The sequence below is a fragment of the Oncorhynchus nerka genome, linkage group LG7 (assembly GCF_034236695.1).
Source record: "Oncorhynchus nerka isolate Pitt River linkage group LG7, Oner_Uvic_2.0, whole genome shotgun sequence".
Classification (NCBI taxonomy): Eukaryota; Metazoa; Chordata; class Actinopteri; order Salmoniformes; family Salmonidae; genus Oncorhynchus; species Oncorhynchus nerka.
This window is the reverse complement of record NC_088402.1, coordinates 1,307,373-1,329,986: the sequence shown is the minus strand read 5'-3', so window position 1 is coordinate 1,329,986 and position 22,614 is coordinate 1,307,373. Positions and strand designations below refer to the sequence as shown.

The 22,614-nt window shown below is 43.5% G+C and overlaps 1 protein-coding gene across 1 annotated transcript; it reads right to left on the bottom strand.

Moving 5' to 3' along the window:
* rnmt (RNA (guanine-7-) methyltransferase) lies at window positions 1-22,525 on the bottom strand. Its single transcript, XM_029649402.2, has 11 exons — window positions 22,418-22,525; window positions 21,657-21,916; window positions 21,434-21,560; window positions 21,111-21,233; window positions 20,758-20,873; window positions 19,972-20,153; window positions 12,133-12,297; window positions 11,165-11,282; window positions 6,564-6,665; window positions 5,543-5,576; window positions 1-1,293 (listed from the first exon to the last, which is right to left on the bottom strand). Exons 2-11 carry the CDS (start codon window positions 21,831-21,833, stop codon window positions 1,256-1,258), a joined length of 1,182 nt encoding a protein of 393 aa, XP_029505262.1. The 5' UTR covers window positions 21,834-21,916; window positions 22,418-22,525; the 3' UTR covers window positions 1-1,255.
* Between the last annotated feature and the right edge of the window lie 89 nt (window positions 22,526-22,614).

Here is a 22,614-nt window from a genome sequence, read left to right as displayed (position 1 = left end):
TTATATTGAGAGACGATCACATGTTATTTTATTTGTGGGAATACTTTGGAACAGGTTTCCTCAATTCAACTCATTTTAGGTAAATTCCTTGGGGGGGCCAATGGGCCCTGGTCAATAGTAGTGCACACGATACAGAATAGACAGAAGGAACACATACACCAGGTAATCAACATAGGGTTACATAAAGGTTTGATGTGTTGATCAGGGTGATTACCTGAATCATAGTTGAGCCTTAAAATACCTCTACAAGGTCATCTTACTTCGAACTAGCATTGATCCACTGATCTAATCCTCTTGAAGAATCAATTCAGCAGTGAGACTGGACTGCAGAGAAACAGGCTTTTACCTGGAAATAGTCCAAATCTGGTAGAAATGTGTGTTGGAGCCAGTACCCAAAGCTGCCCATCATTTGCAATTCTGAAATGTGAAAATGTATGACTACTTTGATGCCTGTGCTATGCATCCTTAAATGTAATTTAAGAGTAAGTAACACCCTATTTATTATTTAAGTGATAATGCCCTCAAAGGCGGTGTTTGGAGGATATATTGGCATGGGTGTGTTGTCTCAGGCCAGCAAACCGTGCCAATATACCGTCAAAACACCAGCTTTAAGGGCATTATCACTTAAATAATAAATAGGATGTTATTGAAACTCTTAAAGGACTGTTGAAAACTAAAAGTTAGTCCAAAAAAAAAGTGAGATAATGTCTAGATGCTTTTTATAGTGGAGATCAAGGTTATAAATTGCCTGGCTGGGCTGATGAGACAGGATTGTGCAGTCAGATGGACCGGAGTAAATAGGCATTCTAACGTCATAGATTCAGCCAGTGGTAACTTGTGGAATAGACACCGGCTGGAATGCGCTTTTAACCAATCAGCATTCAGGATTAGACCCGCCCGTTGTATAATACACATCACTCCAGTTAAAAGACATCACTAGGTTAAACGACCAGGATAAAGAGAAGGTAAAAACTGGACAGATATGAGCTACAGATAATGACACCAGTCTGGCTGTAGCTGATATAATAAGAACCAGAGGATAGATTGATGGATGGATACGCAAGACAAGCTTAATCAAACCAATAGTATTTCACAACAGGAAAACATTAAAACTACTTTTCTTTTTTACCATGCTCTGCAGTGGGCAGCAAGTCAGTTCTTTAAAAAAAATCTCCCCCCCCCAAACATACCAAACAAAAAAACAGTGTAATATTGACGAGTCGACCTGTCAAACTGGGGTTCTCTTCTCTGGCATTCAGGACATTTTCTCAAATGCAAACACCAGGTATATGCCTTAGAGAGAGAGATGGAGAGAGAAAGAGATGGAAGAAAGAGTTAAATTTAACAGGGTCCTCATTAGCTAGTGCTGGAAGAGTATTAAAGAGATATTAATCAAACATAATTAAAACAACTCATTAGCAGACAGGCCACTGCAGTGTCACAACCTCAACTCAGAGCAGAAGAATTTGGTCCAACCAAAAATATTGCCTTACATGTTCTTGATTAAAGGCCTAGTGCAGTCAAAAACGTGATTTATCTGTGTTTTATTTATACAGTGCATTCAGAAAGTATTCAGACTGCTTCACTTTTTCTACATTGTTACATTACAGCTTTATTCTAAAATGGATTACATTGTTTTTCCCCCTCAATCTACACACAATACCCCATCATGACAAAGCAAAAACAGGTTTGTAGAAATGTTTGTACATTTTTTAAATATATATATATTTTTTAAACGTAGCTATTATATTTACATAAGTATTCAGTACTTTGAAGTCTTCTTGGGTATGACACTACAAGCTTGGCAGAGCTGTATTTGGGGAGTTCATCCTATTCTTCTGTAGGGTTGGACACAGCTTTTTACAGGTCTCTCCAGAGATGTTCGATCGGGTTCAAGTCCGGGCTCTGGCTGGGCCACTCAAGGACATTCAGAGTCTTGTCCCGAAGCCACCCCTGCATTCTCTTGGTTGTGTGCTTAGTGTCATTGTCCTGTTGGAAAGTGAACCTTCACCCCAGTCTGAGGTCCTGAGCGCTCTGGAGCAGGTTTTCATCAAGGATCACTCTGTACTTCGCTCCATTCATCTTTCCCCCATCCTGACTAGTCTCCCAGTCCGTGCCACTGAAAAACATCCCCACTGCATAATGCCGCAACCATCATGAGTCACTGTAGGGATGGTATTGGCCAGGTGATGAGCGGTGCCTGGTTTCCTACAGACGTGACACTTTGCATTCAGGCCAAAGAGTTAAAACTTGGTTTCATCAGACCAGAGAATCTGGCCTCTCATGGTCAGAGTCCTTTATGTGCCATTTGGCAAACTCCATGCGTGTGGTCATTTTACTGAGGCGTGGCTTCAGTCTGGCCACTCAACCATGAAGGCCTGATTGATGGAGTGCTGCAGAAATTGTCCTTCTGGAAGGTCGCATCTCCACAGAGGACCTCTGTCACGATCGGGTTCCAAGACACATCTTTGGCCAATGCTGCAGACATTTTTTGTACCCTTCCCCAGATCTGTGCTTCGACACAATCATGTCTCGGAGCTCTACGGACAATTCCTTTAATCTCATGGCTTGGTTTTTGCTCTGACATGTACTGTCAACTGTGGAACCTCAGACAGGTGTCCCAAATCATGTCCAATCAATTGAATTTACCAAAGGTGGACTCCAATCCGGTTGTAGAAACATCTCATGAATGATCAATGGAAACAGGATGCACCTGAACTCAATTTGGAGTCTCATAGCAACGGGTCTGAATACGTAAATAAGGTCTGTTTTTTTATTTGTAATACATTTGCAAAAATGTCCCAAAATCTGTTCTCAATTTTGTAATTATGATGTATTGTGTGTAGATTGATGAAGGAAAACCATGAATTTAATACATTTTAAAATAAGGCTGCAATGTAAGAAAAAGTGAAGGGGTCTGAATACTTTCTTATTGCACTGTATGTCCACACTGAGGATGGAATAATACTGTGAAAATGATAAATGCCCTTTTAGTTTAGGAGCGGTTTGAAAAGACTGCCTATAATTTCAGCCTGTTTAGGTGGGATGGAGTTTTGACCTGCCATCACCTGGCAGTAAATTAGTTAATAGACCAATAAGAGAGTTCCAAACCCCTCTGCCAATAACAGCTAGTTCTCAGTTCTCCCCAGTCAGACCACTCCCAAACAATCCTAGCTAAATTCTTGCTTGAGAAATTGCTCTTTGCTAAGAAACTATTTTTGTTTTTATTCAAATGGTCATAAAGAAAAAAAATCACAGTAAGGTTATGGGATGTTAACGTTTAACCGTTAATTGGTTAGCTGCTGAAAATACATTACACCGGTCAGTCTATAGTGTTAAGTTGCATAATTTAGTGGAATTAAATTGGCGCACGTGTATTTTCATTAGTCTTCATGATTCTTGTTTATCACACAGCCTAGTTTGAGGAGCACCTGTCAGACAGCGTGAGAGCAACTCCTCAAAATGCTGGTACTGGTGTTAAACATGTGCTTTTAAGTACAGTCAATGCACAACAAATCATTCTAAATGTATGTTAAAAACTGTTTTGATGGTCACGATTTAAGGAGGTACTATTTTTATTTCTCAAGCTCAACACAATTGTGAAATTGTTCATCTGACATGTGGTTGCTTGAGGCTTGATGCTCACAGAATTAGTAGGCTATTAAACACTCAAACAGAAACAGGTTGGGTCCTATTTCTGTAGATAGACAGCACCAGTCAAAAGTTTGGACACTAACCTCAATCAAGGCTTTTTATTTTTACTCTGTCCTACATCATATAATTTAAAAAAAGCAACAATATTAAAAAGGTTCCTTGCAGCCGCTTTAATCTCAATAGCAAATCATTTCTGGGTAACGATTAAGTACACTACATGATCAAAAGAATCTGGACATCTGCACATTGAACCTCTCATTCCAAGATCATGGGCATTAATATGGAGTTGGTCCCCCCTTTGCTGCTATAACAGCCTCCACTCTTCTGGGAAGGCTTTCCACTAGATGTTGGAACGTTGCTGCAGGGACTTGCTTCCATTCAGCCACAAAAGCATTAGTGAGGTTTGGCACTGATGTTGGGCAATTAGGCCTGGCTCGCAGTCAGCCTTCCAATTCAACCCAAAGGTGTTCGATGGAGTTGGTCAGGGCTCTGTGCAGGCCAGTCAAGTTCTTCCACATCGATCTCGACAAACCATTTCTGTATGGACCTCGCTTTGTGCATGGGGGTATTGTCATGCTGAAACAGGAAAGGGCCTTCCCCAAACTGTTGCCACAAAGCTGGTAGCACAGAATCGTCTATGTCATTGTATGCTGTAGCGTTGAGATGTCCCTTCACTGGAACTAAAATTAACCTTCCATTCTCTGGCAACAGCTCTGGTAGACAGTCCTGCTGTCAGCAGGCCAACAGCTCTGGTAGACAGTCCTGCAGTCAGCATGCCAATTGCTCGCTCCCTCAAACTTGAGACATCTGTGGCCATTGTGTTGTGACAAAACTGTATATTTTAGTGGCCTTCTGTCCCCAGTACAAGGTGCACTTGTGTAATAATCATTCTGTTTAATTAGGTGGATGGATTATCAAGAAGCTGACAGGTGTGTCATATCTTGGCAAAGGAGAAATGCTCACTAACAGGGATGTAAAATGAATTTGTGCACACAATGAGTGAAATCAGCTTTTTGTGGATATGGAACATTTCTGGGATAATTTATTTCAGCTCATGAAACATAGGACCAACACTTTACATGTTGCGTTCATATTTTTGTTCAGTGTATAATGTCTATAAATATGCTTTGTATGTGTATCCATTCATTTGACTAAGTTATTAAATAAAAAAGCTTTGATATTTGCTTCTCATGACCATTTCTTGATCTTTGTCGGCAAAAGCATAATACTTGAATGCGCATGGTTTTACTATAATGTTAAATGGAATCAGATATTAGACTTTAATTATATTAATTGGATAGTCGATTCATGGGTCATATGTGAGTTATATAATATACACATATCAAAGATGACCCCACTACATCACCAGGCCAAAATGCCACCCCCCGCCAAAACAAGGCTGAAATTTCATGCAGTCTTTTCAAACAGCTCTTATACCATATACTTTTCACAATGTCACAGTATTACTCCAACCTCAGTGTGGACATATATATATAAAAGTGACATTTTTGAGTGCACTGGGCCTTTAAAAGTTTTATATTGTCCTATACGAGATTCTGTAGAGAAATCATTATGACGGTACTATGCCTAATAAATAAATAAATAAAAATAAAATAAATATCCACGACCAAGCCAACAATTAATAACACCACTGCGTTGAGTCTCTGAACCGGAAAGACTATTGAAGTCAACATTATGTAATATACATTCATCTTTACATCTCTAGCTGTGAAACAATACATTTCAGCCTTTACTGACATTTATTACACTGTAAAATTAGATTAGAAACAGTAGATTAATACTTAGAATTATATTCTGAACTAATGACTAATACTGTTAGTAGAAGCAGTTGACATGACAGGTTAGAAACCAAACCCATGGTACATACTTGTTGCCTCCCACTCAGACTTGCTCAATGTTCCCTGTACAGAACAGACAAGAGGCAATACAGAATGGTCACACGGCTGTTTCTGAACATGATCAAGTATTAGATAGTAGAATGATCATTTTAAAACACTGTCCTTAGGTACCATGAAAGACTCTTGATTAGAAATGCATCTATTAAATGTGTGTAAACTTTCACTGAATGCATCATTAACATTAAGGGGCAACCTGCACTTCCAACAACAACGCCCATCCCTCCACTTGTTTTGGTAAACAGATGAGGGATGGAGAAAAGTAACCACAAAAAGAGACAGATCTATGGATCCAAGGGCTGATCATCCATGAGATGAAAAGTATAGTTTTAACCAGGTTTGGGGGCTATAGTGTTTGTTGACAATTTCATGATTTACCTTAGAGAAAACAAGGCAGTATTTTGAGTTCTGATGGGGTAGGACAGTTGAACTAATCTCATGAGGCATTTATATGTTGGTTATATCATTCATTTAACAGTCCAAATATGTATTTAAATAGCAGATTGCACCTTTAAATAAAGTAGTTTCACAAAAGCTAAAAAGTTCAACACAATATCTCATTGTATTCATCTCAGTGCTTCCCTTAAGATCTCTTTTAGCAACAGTGACATAGTTGGTGAAAGGGGGGGTGAGGGGGCAATGGCATGGTTTTAGAGGCCCTCTTGGCTGCGGAGATGGAATTGTAATGTTTTAAAACAAATGTACTGCAATTGTACACATTTTTGCAGTGTTCTTATGCTGTCTGAGTGACTCAAACATTTTCAATAAATCAATGGATGCCATGAAATGTGTTTTATAGACTCTCCCTGACTGTCTTGGTGATTGTTAGTTCTCGAAGATGATCGTATTGAAAAATATATTGTTCCGTTATCTTTTCTACATACTTTGGTGGTTTAAAGTTTACACTGAAAACACTGCATCTAAATATCTATTGTAGTCATGGAGTTGTGCATGTCAATATGAAAACAGGTCCCCGGACATTCATTCTCTTACCAACGGCAGCCTGACATTAGGGCTGTCAGCCTTCTCCTTGGCGTGATTATAATCATCAAGGTTGTCTGAAGATGACTTGTTCTTGTTGTCTGTCGGGAAAGACTGACACAACAAGACAATTACAGCAACTTCCAAGTTCTATTGAGCCAGGTTGAGTCACAACGTGTGGCCGTAGACTCAGCGGGTCTATAATACACTCCGGATACAGAAAGAGTCCTTGGTTACGGATGTTAAGAACACCTCTTTCTCTGTGGAGGTGCTAAACAGGGACATGATCCATTTGAAGGCTGTCGCTCCGGGGCTTGTTTCCAGTTGCGATACAGACACACGCTATCTGAAGAACGGACTAATCCTCATGTCAAAAGCTATTGGGACATCATTGAAACAATTCCTGGTTCATCAAATCATAAAAAGTTTTGCTTTAATAAATTAGTGTGACCTTTGTATTGCATTCACCTAAAGTACAGCTTTTCAGTCCAGATTGGAACTGTGTTACCTTCACTTCATATCATTAACAGAGGTACTGGTGTGTCTGTACCAGAGAGCCATATCATTAACAGAGGTACTGGTGTGTCTGTACCAGAGAGTCATATCATTAACAGAGGTACTGGTGTGTCTGTACCAGAGTCATATCATTAACAGAGGTACTGGTGTGTCTGTACCAGAGAGTCATATCATTAACAGAGGTACTGGTGTGTCTGTACCTGAGAGTCATATCATTAACAGAGGTACTGGTGTGTCTGTACCAGAGAGAGCCATATCATTAACAGAGGTACTGGTGTGTCTGTACCAGAGAGAGCCATATCATTAACATAGGTACTGGTGTGTCTGTACCTGAGAGCCATATCATTAACAGAGGTACTGGGGTGTGTCTGTACCAGAGAGAGCCATATCATTAACAGAGGTACTGGTGTGTCTGTACCAGAGTCATATCATTAACAGAGGTACTGGTGTGTCTGTACCAGAGAGTCATATCATTAACAGAGGTACTGGTGTGTCTGTACCAGAGAGTCATATCATTAACAGAGGTACTGGTGTGTCTGTACCAGAGAGTCATATCATTAACAGAGGTACTGGTGTGTCTGTACCAGAGAAAGCCATATCATTAACAGAGGTACTGGTGTGTCTGTACCAGAGAGAGCCATATCATTAACATAGGTACTGGTGTGTCTGTACCTGAGAGTCATATCATTAACAGAGGTACTGGGGTGTGTCTGTACCAGAGAGAGCCATATCATTAACAGAGGTACTGGTGTGTCTGTACCAGAGAGTCATATCATTAACAGAGGTACTGCTGTGTCTGTACCTGAGAGTCATATCATTAACAGAGGTACTGCTGTGTCTGTACCAGAGAGAGCCATATCATTAACAGAGGTACTGGTGTGTCTGTACCAGAGAATCATATCATTAACAGAGGTACTGGTGTGTCTGTACCAGAGGTACTGGTGTGTCTGTACCAGAGTCATATCATTAACAGAGGTACTGGTGTGTCTGTACCAGAGAGTCATATCATTAATAGAGGTACTGGTGTGTCTGTACCAGAGAGTCATATCATTAATAGAGGTACTGGTGTGTCTGTACCAGAGAGAGCCATATCATTAACAGAGGTACTGCTGTGTCTGTACCAGAGAGTCATATCATTAACAGAGGTACTGGGGTGTGTCTGTACCAGAGAGAGCCATATCATTAACAGAGGTACTGGTGTGTCTGTACCAGAGAGTCATATCATTAACAGAGGTACTGGTGTGTCTGTACCAGTGAGTCATATCATTAACAGAGGTACTGGTGTGTCTGTACCAGTGAGTCATATCATTAACAGAGGTACTGGTGTGTCTGTACCAGAGTCATATCATTAACAGAGGTACTGGTGTGTCTGTACCAGTGAGTCATATCATTAACAGAGGTACTGGTGTGTCTGTACCAGTGAGTCATATCATTAACAGAGGTACTGGTGTATCTGTACCAGTGAGTCATATCATTAACAGAGGTACTGGTGTGTCTGTACCAGAGAGTCATATCATTAATAGAGGTACTGCTGTGTCTGTACCAGAGAGTCATATCATTAACAGAGGTACTGGTGTGTCTGTACCTGAGAGTCATATCATTAACAGAGGTACTGCTGTGTCTGTACCAGTGAGTCATATCATTAACAGAGGTACTGTTGTGTCTGTACCAGAGAGTCATCATTAACAGAGGTACTGGTGTGTCTGTACCAGATAGTCATATCAATAACAGAGGTACTGGTGTGTCTGTACCCGAGAGTCATCATACATTTTATATTTGAGATTCTTCAAGTAGCCACCCTTTGTCTTGATAACTTTGCACACTCTTGGCATTCTCTCAACCAGCTTCATGAGGTAGTCACCTGGAATGCATTTCAATTAACAGGTGTGCCTTGGTAAAAGTTCATTTGTGGAATTTCTTTCCTTCTTAATGCGTTTGAGCCAATCAGTTGCGTTGTGACAAGGTAGGGATGGTATACAGAAGATAGCCATATTTAGTAAAAGACCAGGTCTATTTGGTAAAATATTATGACAAGATCACCTCAAATAAGCAATGAGAAACTATAGTTCATCATTACTTTAGGACAAAGGTCAGTAAATCTGGAAAATGTCAAGAACTTTGAAAGGTTCTTCAAGTGCAGTCGCAAAAACCATCAAGCGCTATAATGAAACTGGTTCTCATGAGGACCACCACAGGAAAGGAAGACCCAGAGTTACCTCTGCTGCAGAGGATAAGTTCAGTAGAGTTAACTGCACATCAGATTGCATCCCAAATAAATGATTCACAGAGTTCAAGTAAGAGACACATCAACTGTTGTGGGTGGGGTTATATCCTTCCTGTTTGGCCCTGTCCGGGGGTGTCCTCGGATGGGGCCACAGTGTCTCCTGACCCCTCCTGTCTCAGCCTCCAGTATTTATGCTGCAGTAGTTTATGTGTCGGGGGGCTGGGGTCAGTTTGTTATATCTGGAGTACTTCTCCTGTCCTATTCGGTGTCCTGTGTGAATCTAAGTGTGCGTTCTCTAATTCTCTCCTTCTCCCTTTCTTTCTCTCTCTTGGAGGACCTGAGCCCTAGGACCATGCCCCAGGACTACCTGACATGATGACTCCTTGCTGTCCCCAGTCCACCTGGCCATGCTGCTGTTCCAGTTTCAACTGACCTGAGCCCTAGGACCATGCCCCAGGACTACCTGACATGATGACTCCTTGCTGTCCCCAGTCCACCTGGCCATGCTGCTGTTCCAGTTTCAACTGACCTGAGCCCTAGGACCATGCCCCAGGACTACCTGACATGATGACTCCTTGCTGTCCCCAGTCCACCTGGCCATGCTGCTGTTCCAGTTTCAACTGACCTGAGCCCTAGGACCATGCCCCAGGACTACCTGACATGATGACTCCTTGCTGTCCCCAGTCCACCTGGCCATGCTGCTGCTCCAGTTTCAACTGTTCTGCCTTATTATTATTCGACCATGCTGGTCATTTATGAACATTTGAACATCTTGGCCATGTTCTGTTATAATCTCCACCCGGCACAGCCAGAAGAGGACTGGCCACCCCACATAGCCTGGTTCCTCTCTAGGTTTCTTCCTAGGTTTTGGCCTTTCTAGGGAGTTTTTCCTAGCCACCGTGCTTCTACATCTGCATTGCTTGCTGTTTGGGGTTTTAGGCTGGGTTTCTGTACAGCACTTTGAGATATCAGCTGATGTACGAAGGGCTATATAAATAAATTTGATTTGATTTGAACTGTTCAGAAGAGACCGCGTGAATCAGGCCTTAGTGGTCAAATTGCTGCAAAGAAACCACTACTAAAGGACACCAATAAGAAGAGACTTTCTTTGGCCAAGAAACACAAGCAATGGACATTAGACCGGTGGAAATCTGTCCTTTGGTCTGATGAGTCCAAATTTTGGATTTGATTCCAACAGCCGTGTCTATGTGAGAAGCAGAGAAGTTGAAATTATTATCTCCACATGTGTGGTTCCCACCGTGAAGCACGGAGGAGGCATGATGGCGCTTTGCCGGTGACACTGTCAGTCATTAATTTAGAATCCATGGCACACTTAACCAGCATGGCTACCACATCATTCTGCAGCGATCCGCCATCCCATCTGGTTTGCGATTAGGGGGACTATCATTTGTTTTTCAACAGGACAATGACCCAACACACCTCCAGGCTATTTTACCAAGATTTTACCAAGAAGGAGAGTGATGGAGTGCTGCATCAGATGACCTGGCCTCCACAATCACCCTACAACCCAATTGAGATGGTTTGGGATGAGTTGGACCGCAGAGTGAAGGAAAAGCAGCCAACAAGTGCTCAGCATATGTGGGAACTCCTTCAAGACTATTAGAAAATAATTCCAGGTGAAGCTGGTTGAGAGAATGCCAAGAGTGTGCAAAGCTGTCAAGGCAAAAGGTGGCTACTTTGAAGAATCTCAAATATATTTTCCATTTGTTTAACAGTTTTTTGGCTACTACATAGTTCTGATGTCTTCACTATTAATTATACAATGTAGAAAATGGTAAAGAAAAAGTAAAGAAAAACCCTTGAATGACTAGGTGTCCAAACTTTAGACTGGTAGTGTATATTGATGACCCACCTCCAGCGCTTGCATCCTCTGCATCAACATCTTGTGCTGGTCGTTCTTTATGTGCTCCTCAAAGAACTGGGAGAAGGTTTTCTTAAAAACCAGACGCATGTTGTACTTCTTGGCCATCCTGTCAACAGAACACACTAGTTTAGCTCTCTGGTGATATAACAAAGTAGATTTACAAGAATCTCAGACATTGTGACACTTGGGATCATAACATAGAACAAATACAAAATGTATTTACCATTGAACACAGAGGTTATCAATGAAAGCATTCTGTTTGTGAGGTCAAGTTTTGCCAGGTGCATGACTGATTCCATGTCATACTTTGTCCACCATCTTCTAATATTACAATATGACTAAAATACCAAGTCAAGACAGTTCCCTGCCTTCCTACAAAATGTTAAAAACAAATGTTATGCCCAGGGGTTGGAACCGGTTACCAGTTCAGGGAACAGAACAGAAAAAAGGAAAATAAAATGTTTAAGGAAGCGAAACAGAACTTGGAATGAAAGTCACCCATACCGTGATTTTAAAAGCATGGGAACCTGTTAATACCAATATTGTAAAAGCATGGGAACCTGTTAATACCAATATTTTAAAAGCATGGGAACCTGTTAATACCAATATTTTAAAAGCATGGGAACCTGTTAATACCAATATTTTACATTCCATAAGTATTTTTCTAGTCCCACAAAAAAAAAAAACGCAACAAAGCGCCTATGCAAAGCCCTCGCTGTCTCACTGAGAGACATATTCTAGTGTACGCAGTCTGAACATCTGCTCTAGTATGTGTGGTGTTAAGGCTACTGTACTTTATTTTGCTGGTCGGAACAGTGTAATGGCCAAACCAAATGGTGGTTCTGTTCAGAATGAAACGATTGGAAATGAATTTCAGTTCCAACCCCTGGCAAAGACATCTACTTCAATTTTCACAAGCAGGTGGATTCACTTGACCAAAATGTCACAACACTTACTCTTCAAACAGAGGGAAGTAAACCAGGAACTCTGGGACATTGACCACCCCCTCCAGATTAAAGTCATACTGACAACCAAACAGAGGGTAGTCTCCCTTCTTCTGAAACGTCACACTGAACACCTCGTTACCAAAGGAGTTGGAGTCTATGGTCTCCACACGCTTCCTGAAGGGGAAAAGAACACAAGCCATCAAGTCTATAAATCATGTCATCAAGCCCCTGACAGTAACCATCAGGTTGATACCATGTCATCAAGCCCCTGACAGTAACCATCAGACCATCAGGTTGATACCATGTCATCAAGCCACTGACAGTAACCATCAGGTTGATATCATGTCATCAAGCCACTGACAGTAACCATCAGATTGATACCATGTCATCAAGCCCCTGACAGTAACCATCAGGTTGATACCATGTCATCAAGCCCCTGACAGTAACCATCAGGTTGATACCATGTCATCAAGCCACTGACAGTGACCATCAGACCAGCAGGTTGATACCATGTCATCAAGCCACTGACAGTAACCATCAGACCAGCAGGTTGATACCATGTCATCAAGCCCCTGACAGTAACCATCAGACCAGCAGGTTGATATCATGTCATCAAGCCACACAGTAACCATCAGGTTGATACCATGTCATCAAGCCACTGACAGTAACCAGCAGGTTGATACCATGTCATCAAGCCACTGACAGTAACCATCAGACCATCAGGCTGACACCATGTCATCAAGCCCCTGACAGTAACCATCAGACCAGCAGGTTGATACCATGTCATCAAGCCCCTGACAGTAACCATCAGACCATCAGGTTGATACCATGTCATCAAGCCACTGACAGTAACCATCAGACCAGCAGGTTGATACCATGTCATCAAGCCCCTGACAGTAACCATCAGGTTGATACCATGTCATCAAGCCACTAACAGTAACCATCAGGTTGATACCATGTCATCAAGCCCCTGACAGTAACCATCAGGTTGATACCATGTCATCAAGCCCCTGACAGTAACCATCAGGTTGATACCATGTCATCAAGCCACTGACAGTAACCATCAGGTTGATACCATGTCATCAAGCCACTGACAGTAACCATCAGGTTGATACCATGTCATCAAGCCACTGACAGTAACCAGCAGGTTGATACCATGTCATCAAGCCCCTGACAGTAACCATCAGACCAGCAGGTTGATACCATGTCATCAAGCCCCTGACAGTAACCATCAGACCAGCAGGTTGATACCATGTCATCAAGCCCCTGACAGTAACCATCAGACCAGCAGGTTGATACCATGTCATCAAGCCACTGACAGTAACCATCAGACCATCAGGTTGATACCATGTCATCAAGCCCCTGACAGTAACCATCAGGTTGATACCATGTCATCAAGCCACTGACAGTAACCATCAGGTTGATACCATGTCATCAAGCCACTGACAGTAACCATCAGGTTGATACCATGTCATCAAGCCACTGACAGTAACCATCAGACCATCAGGTTGATACCATGTCATCAAGCCCCTGACAGTAACCATCAGACCAGCAGGTTGATACCATGTCATCAAGCCCCTGACAGTAACCATCAGACCAGCAGGTTGATACCATGTCATCAAGCCCCTGACAGTAACCATCAGACCAGCAGGTTGATACCATGTCATCAAGCCACTGACAGTAACCATCAGGTTGATACCATGTCATCAAGCCCCTGACAGTAACCATCAGACCAGCAGGTTGATACCATTTCATCAAGCCACTGACAGTAACCATCAGGTTGATACCATGTCATCAAGCCCCTGACAGTAACCATCAGACCAGCAGGTTGATACCATGTCATCAAGCCACTGACAGTAACCATCAGACCATCAGGTTGATACCATGTCATCAAGCCCCTGACAGTAACCATCAGGTTGATACCATGTCATCAAGCCACTGACAGTAACCATCAGGTTGATACCATGTCATCAAGCCACTGACAGTAACCATCAGACCATCAGGTTGATACCATGTCATCAAGCCCCTGACAGTAACCATCAGACCAGCAGGTTGATACCATGTCATCAAGCCCCTGACAGTAACCATCAGACCAGCAGGTTGATACCATGTCATCAAGCCCCTGACAGTAACCATCAGACCAGCAGGTTGATACCATGTCATCAAGCCACTGACAGTAACCATCAGGTTGATACCATGTCATCAAGCCCCTGACAGTAACCATCAGACCAGCAGGTTGATACCATTTCATCAAGCCACTGACAGTAACCATCAGGTTGATACCATGTCATCAAGCCCCTGACAGTAACCATCAGACCAGCAGGTTGATACCATGTCATCAAGCCCCTGACAGTAACCATCAGACCAGCAGGTTGATACCATGTCATCAAGCCCCTGACAGTAATCATCAGACCAGCAGGTTGATACCATGTCATCAAGCCACTGACAGTAACCATCAGGTTGATACCATGTCATCAAGCCCCTGACAGTAACCATCAGACCAGCAGGTTGATACCATGTCATCAAGCCACTGACAGTAACCAGCAGGTTGATACCATGTCATCAAGCCCCTGACAGTAACCATCAAACCAGCAGGTTGATACCATTTCATCAAGCCACTGACAGTAACCATCAGGTTGATACCATGTCATCAAGCCCCTGACAGTAACCATCAGACCAGCAGGTTGATACCATGTCATCAAGCCCCTGACAGTAACCATCAGACCAGCAGGTTGATACCATTTCATCAAGCCACTGACAGTAACCATCAGGTTGATACCATGTCATCAAGCCCCTGACAGTAACCATCAGACCAGCAGGTTGATACCATGTCATCAAGCCACTGACAGTAACCAGCAGGTTGATACCATGTCATCAAGCCACTGACAGTAACCAGCAGGTTGATACCATGTCATCAAGCCCCTGACAGTGACCATCAGACCAGCAGGTTGATACCATGTCATCAAGCCACTGACCGTAACCATCAGGTTGATACCATGTCATCAAGCCACTGACAGTAACCATCAGGTTGATATCATGTCATCAAGCCACTGACAGTAACCATCAGGTTGATACCATGTCATCAAGCCACTGACAGTAACCATCAGACCAGCAGGTTGATACCATGTCATCAAGCCACTGACCGTAACCATCAGGTTGATATCATGTCATCAAGCCACTGACCGTAACCATCTTGTTGATACCATGTCATCAAGCCCCTGACAGTAACCATCAGGTTGATACCATGTCATCAAGCCACTGACAGTAACCATCAGACCATCAGGTTGATACCATGTCATCAAGCCACTGACAGTAACCATCAGGTTGATACCATGTCATCAAGCCACTGACAGTAACCATCAGACCATCAGGTTGATACCATGTCATCAAGCCACTGACAGTAACCATCAGACCATCAGGTTGATACCATGTCATCAAGCCACTGACAGTAACCATCAGGTTGATACCATGTCATCAAGCCCCTGACAGTAACCATCAGACCAGCAGGTTGATATCATGTCATCAAGCCACTGACAGTAACCATCAGACCATCAGGTTGATACCATGTCATCAAGCCCCTGACAGTAACCATCAGACCATCAGGTTGATACCATGTCATCAAGCCACTGACAGTAACCATCAGACCAGCAGGTTGATACCATGTCATCAAGCCCCTGACAGTAACCATCAGACCAGCAGGTTGATACCATGTCATCAAGCCCCTGACAGTAACCATCAGACCAGCAGGTTGATACCATGTCATCAAGCCCCTGACAGTAACCAGCAGGTTGATACCATGTCATCAAGCCACTGACAGTAACCATCAGGTTGATACCATGTCATCAAGCCCCTGACAGTAACCATCAGACCAGCAGGTTGATATCATGTCATCAAGCCACTGACAGTAACCATCAGGTTGATACCATGTCATCAAGCCACTGACAGTAACCATCAGGTTGATATCATGTCATCAAGCCCCTGACAGTAACCATCAGGTTGATATCATGTCATCGAGCCACTGACCGTAACCATCAGGTTGATACCATGTCATCAAGCCCCTGACAGTAACCATCAGGTTGATACCATGTCATCAAGCAACTGACAGTAACCATCAGGTTGATACCATGTCATCAAGCCCCTGACAGTAACCAGCAGGTTGATATCATGTCATCAAGCCCCTGACAGTAACCATCAGGTTGATACCATGTCATCAAGCCCCTGACAGTAACCATCAGGTTGATACCATGTCATCAAGCCCCTGACAGTAACCATCAGACCAGCAGGTAGATACCATGTCATCAAGCCACTGACAGTAACCATCAGACCAGCAGGTTGATACCATGTCATCAAGCCACTGACAGTAACCATCAGACCAGCAGGTTGATACCATGTCATCAAGCCCCTGACAGTAACCATCAGGTTGATACCATGTCATCAAGCCACTGACAGTAACCATCAGACCATCAGGTTGATACCATGTCATCAAGCCCCTGACAGTAACCATCAGACCATCAGGTTAATACCATGTCATCAAGCCACTGACAGTAACCATCAGACCATCAGGTTGATACCATGTCATCAAGCCCCTGACAGTAACCATCAGATTGATACCATGTCATCAAGCCACTGACAGTAACCATCAGGTTGATACCATGTCATCAAGCCCCTGACAGTAACCATCAGGTTGATACCATGTCATCAAGCCACTGACAGTAACCATCAGGTTGATACCATGTCATCAAGCCCCTGACAGTAACCATCAGACCAGCAGGTTGATACCATGTCATCAAGCCACTGACAGTAACCATCAGACCATCAGGTTGATACCATGTCATCAAGCCCCTGACAGTAACCATCAGACAAGCAGGTTGATACCATGTCATCAAGCCCCTGACAGTAACCATCAGACCAGCAGGTTGATACCATGTCATCAAGCCCCTGACAGTAACCATCAGACCAGCAGGTTGATACCATGTCATCAAGCCACTGACAGTAACCATCAGGTTGATACCATGTCATCAAGCCCCTGACAGTAACCATCAGACCAGCAGGTTGATACCATTTCATCAAGCCACTGACAGTAACCATCAGGTTGATACCATGTCATCAAGCCCCTGACAGTAACCATCAGACCAGCAGGTTGATACCATGTCATCAAGCCCCTGACAGTAACCATCAGACCAGCAGGTTGATACCATGTCATCAAGCCCCTGACAGTAACCATCAAACCAGCAGGTTGATACCATGTCATCAAGCCCCTGACAGTAACCATCAGACCAGCAGGTTGATACCATGTCATCAAGCCACTGACAGTAACCATCAGGTTGATACCATGTCATCAAGCCACTGACAGTAACCAGCAGGTTGATACCATGTCATCAAGCCCCTGACAGTGACCATCAGACCAGCAGGTTGATACCATGTCATCAAGCCACTGACCGTAACCATCAGGTTGATATCATGTCATCAAGCCACTACCGTAACCATCAGGTTGATATCATGTCATCAAGCCCCTGACAGTAACCATCAGGTTGATACCATGTCATCAAGCCACTGACAGTAACCATCAGACCATCAGGTTGATACCATGTCATCAAGCCCCTGACAGTAACCATCAGGTTGATACCATGTCATCAAGCCACTGACAGTAACCAGCAGGTTGATATCATGTCATCAAGCCCCTGACAGTAACCATCAGGTTGATACCATGTCATCAAGCCACTGACAGTAACCATCAGGTTGATACCATGTCATCAAGCCACTGACAGTAACCATCAGACCATCAGGTTGATACCATGTCATCAAGCCCCTGACAGTAACCATCAGGTTGATACCATGTCATCAAGCCCCTGACAGTAACCATCAGGTTGATACCATGTCATCAAGCCACTGACAGTAACCAGCAGGTTGATACCATGTCATCAAGCCCCTGACAGTAACCATCAGACCAGCAGGTTGATACCATGTCATCAAGCCACTGACAGTAACCATCAGGTTGATACCATGTCATCAAGCCCCTGACAGTAACCATCAGGTTGATACCATGTCATCAAGCCACTGACAGTAACCAGCAGGTTGATATCATGTCATCAAGCCCCTGACAGTAACCATCAGGTTGATACCATGTCATCAAGCCCCTGACAGTAACCATCAGGTTGATACCATGTCATCAAGCCCCTGACAGTAACCATCAGGTTGATACCATGTCATCAAGCCACTGACAGTAACCAGCAGGTTGATACCATGTCATCAAGCCCCTGACAGTAACCATCAGACCAGCAGGTTGATACCATGTCATCAAGCCACTGACAGTAACCATCAGGTTGATACCATGTCATCAAGCCCCTGACAGTAACCATCAGGTTGATACCATGTCATCAAGCCACTGACAGTAACCATCAGGTTGATACCATGTCATCAAGCCCCTGACAGTAACCATCAGACCAGCAGGTTGATACCATGTCATCAAGCCACTGACAGTAACCATCAGACCAGCAGGTTGATACCATGTCATCAAGCCACTGACAGTAACCATCAGACCAGCAGGTTGATACCATGTCATCAAGCCCCTGACAGTAACCATCAGGTTGATACCATGTCATCAAGCCACTGACAGTAACCATCAGGTTGATACCATGTCATCAAGCCACTGACAGCAGACCATCAGGTTGATACCATGTCATCAAGCCACTGACAGTAACCAGCAGGTTGATACCATGTCATCAAGCCCCTGACAGTAACCATCAGGTTGATACCATGTCATCAAGCCCCTGACAGTAACCATCAGACCAGCAGGTTGATACCATGTCATCAAGCCCCTGACAGTAATCTCAGTCAAAGACTGTGAGTATCACTACATACACTAAAGTGGTTCCTGAGACATTAAACACTGATCAAGGCATTGAGAGATCTAATAATCTACGCAGAATGGCTCAATGGTGAACGTGCAAAAAAATGTCAGAATTCAGATGCCATCGTTTTAGCACTACCCACCGAGTTCGTAAGCTACAGTGTGCGACATGGTTCAAATGTGCCAATAAATCAGCACAAGCTACCTTTTAGTTTTTTTTCTTCAAATTGCCGGCATCTTGAAGCTGACCTTGGTATCAAGTATATGGTGTAAATGCCCATAAAAATAAATAAAAAAACACACCACACGCATCACATCACACACACCACTAACCAGGTTTCCACCAACCTTTTAATGCGAGTAAAGTATGGTTGGAAGAATAAAATGTCACGATAGGCCTCAGAAAGAGCACGTCGGTAAACTTTCCTAATGTCAACCAAACAAAATACACTGTCTGTAAAATTAATTATTCGAGAAACAGTGGTGGAATGTCCCTTTACGGGCAAACATTGACAATAAGCATTTAATCTAAGTAAACTTGGGAGTCACGTTGTTGTGTAGTCCTCCCACTATGACTCGTCAGGAAACCATGCAGTTTACAAGGCTACAGATGAAATAAGTTGAGTTGAACTTCACAGGGTGGTGAAAGTTCCTGGTGATGAGCTAGATGCTTCTTTCCAATAAATATTGAGGGTCTTATTCTGGTGACATGACGAGCGATGCTTGACTGCCGTTTGACTAATAAAAATGGCCATAATATCATGTAGGTATCCTTCCCAACCTCTGCCAGCTGTTGGCACACTCGCTATATAATCAAACCAAATTTGTGACAAAAGCATCAGTTGTCTCGATTTGAAAATGCAATGGAAACCCATTTAAAAAAAAAAAATAATTCAGTACTGAAATTAAACGTAAAAGTAATTTGTTATGTGCACTATGTCATCACGCACAGCCATTTCAAATATGTCTGGTGTGGTGCCTATGAAGTATCTACTTACACCAGTTCATATGCATCTGGTGTGGTGCCTATGAAGTATCCTCCTGGTCTCAGCCTCTCACAGGCGTTCTTCAACATCAGGTCCGCCTGCTGCTGAGTCTCAAAGGAGTAGTGGTACACAAACTGACAGCTGGTCACATCAAACTCCATCTTAGGATCCTTCAGCTTGTCTGTCAGCAGCTCCTGAAGAAAGAGGGGAAACAGATTAAATACCACCATGCAATGTTGGTGGTATCGAGAGGTTGGAAGAATGTTGTGAATGAATGGTGCCTCTACACCGGGCAGTGTGACACGGTGCCTCTACACCGGGCAGTGTGACACGGTGCCTCTACACCGGGCAGTGTGACACGGTGCCTCTACACCGGGCAGTGTGACACGGTGCCTCTACACCGGGCAGTGTGACACGGTGCCTCTACACCGGGCAGTGTGACACGGTGCCTCTACACCGGGCAGTGTGACACGGTGCCTCTACACCGGGCAGTGTGACACGGTGCCTCTACACCGGGCAGTGTGACTCGGTGCCTCTACACCGGGCAGTGTGACTCGGTGCCTCTACACCGGGCAGTGTGACTCGGTGCCTCTACACCGGGCAGTGTGACACGGTGCCTCTACACCGGGTAGTGTGACACGGTGCCTCTACACCGGGCAGTGTGAAACGGTGCCTCTACACCGGGCAGTGTGACACAGTGCCTCTACACCGGGCAGTGTGACACAGCTAGTTTTTACAGACCAAAACAAATGACCACTTTGTGTTGTATGTGTAGAGAGAGGGTGTGTCGGTGTGTACCTTGGTACAGTCGGCTGTGATGAACTCTGCAGAGAAGATACGCTCGTTAGGATGACCCCTCTTCCTCATATGCTCATAACGAACCTGGCACTGCTCCACCGACACTGCTGCTATGTCTGAGAACACAAAATGAAAAATAAACAGTAGTTCACCCCAAGGCTTCTTTTCAACAGGCCTTCCTCCATTTCTCATGTCCTCTGTACCTACTGCTTAGAACACCAGCGAGGAGAGGACACAAGCAATCGAGGGAAGACTGAGAAAGATCCTAGATGTGGTTGAGAACAAGCTTTTTGTAATCATGCTGACTGTTCCTCAGACAGAAAAAAAAAAGCTAAATATTGTCCTGTCTCTACCTGCACAGACCAACCGGCTAATGTGTCCTTTCCTCCACTTGAGCAGGTCTCCACCTTTCCCACAGCCCAGATCCAGAACAGACAGCTCTCTGCGGCTCTGACGTACCGTGTCCAGGATCTCACCTGGGAGGATGGGAGGGACCACTAGTTTACAAGATATCATGACATTTACATTTTACATTTAAGTCATTTAGCAGTGGCTTTAGCATGACCACAAAGATAAAGACTAACTGAGTGCAAACTCGCCCTGAGGAATCTTCTGTATTTAAATCAGCTAGCAGATGAACAGTGGAAACATTTTTAATAGTAATTTAGAATCTCACCAATTAGAACACTTTTAAGCCAGTTGTTGAAATTCCTCATGTAGAATATTCTGCTCTGGCTCCTGGCAGCGAGGCCGGTCTCCTGGAGCGTGTTGTAGTGGGTCGCCACCTTCTCTCCATGACCATGCTGGTACATGGGGGGGAGAGAACGAGATGATTCACTGATATCTCATTCAATAATTATCTAATTAATCAGTTCCTTTCTAATTCATCCATTTCTTACCTGTTTCTTAGTTGGAGAGCCGTCATCCTCTTCCTCATCGTCATGCTTCCTCTTGGTGGTAGACTTCTGTCCTGTACTGGACCCACTGTTTCGGTCTGCACTGGAAGACAGATGCCCATTCCCACCCTCTCCTGTCTCTGTCTTGGACAGGTCCACAGCCTGATCAACCTCTGCCATCTCCACTGGTCAGAGAAGAGTCAACTTTGGCAGGAGTGTTTTGTCAAAATAATTGCAATGGCACGTTCAACTTCAGTAAATTTCTGCAAATAATTTGTAAAATCAAGAGATGTTATTTACTTTCACAGAACAAGGTAGCTAACGTTATATGCTAGTGAAATGCATCTTCTAAGCTAACATTACTGGTACTTGGTTTTTCAAATGTATCTAAATGATTCAGCTAGTTAGACAGTATGAAAGTGCCAGTTGAAAGCTGCTTGTGTTCTGTATATGAGATGAGCAGCTTCTGAACTGGAAAAAGATCAATAACAACAATGTGTAACTTAGTTTGAGTGGAAGTAGCACCAGCTAGCTGGTTACAGTAGCAGCAAGCTAACTGGCTAAGAATATTTCATCCCGGATAGCATCATTTGCACATATGAAAAACACACTTTTACAAGTCGCTTGGTGCAAAGAGCAAAGTACAATGTAATTATTTCAACGTGTTGAAAACATTATGGGGAAAAAAAGCTAGCTAACGAACGGCACTGTACATTTAGCTACAAGACCGCATAACATTGTTAAAAACCAGTGTTCACACTCACTTGAGTTTTCCGCCATTAAGCGTTTACGACGGTCGTCATTTTGTAGTTTCCAACACCAAAATATACGGTATCCCGCCCCCTACTGGCCCGGAGTGCGATGGATGCTTTTTGATGACTGACTGCTGTTATGTAATTTTACTTTTTCTCACATTATCTGTTAGCTATAGGGGAACACATTATGTAATATGTGAAGAAAA

What these genes read in the sequence shown, in the direction of transcription:
- rnmt (XM_029649402.2), bottom strand. Translation starts at nt 21,833, where the DNA reads ATGGCAGAGGTTGATCAGGCTGTGGACCTGTCCAAGACAGAGACAGGA. An exon ending in GCTTAAAAGTGTTCTAATTG is followed by an intron (nt 21,234 to 21,433) that starts GTGAGATTCTAA and finishes CCATCCTCCCAG; the next exon opens with GTGAGATCCTGGACACGGTA. An exon ending in AGAGGATGCAAGCGCTGGAG is followed by an intron (nt 6,666 to 11,164) that starts GTGGGTCATCAA and finishes TTGTTGTGTCAG; the next exon opens with TCTTTCCCGACAGACAACAA.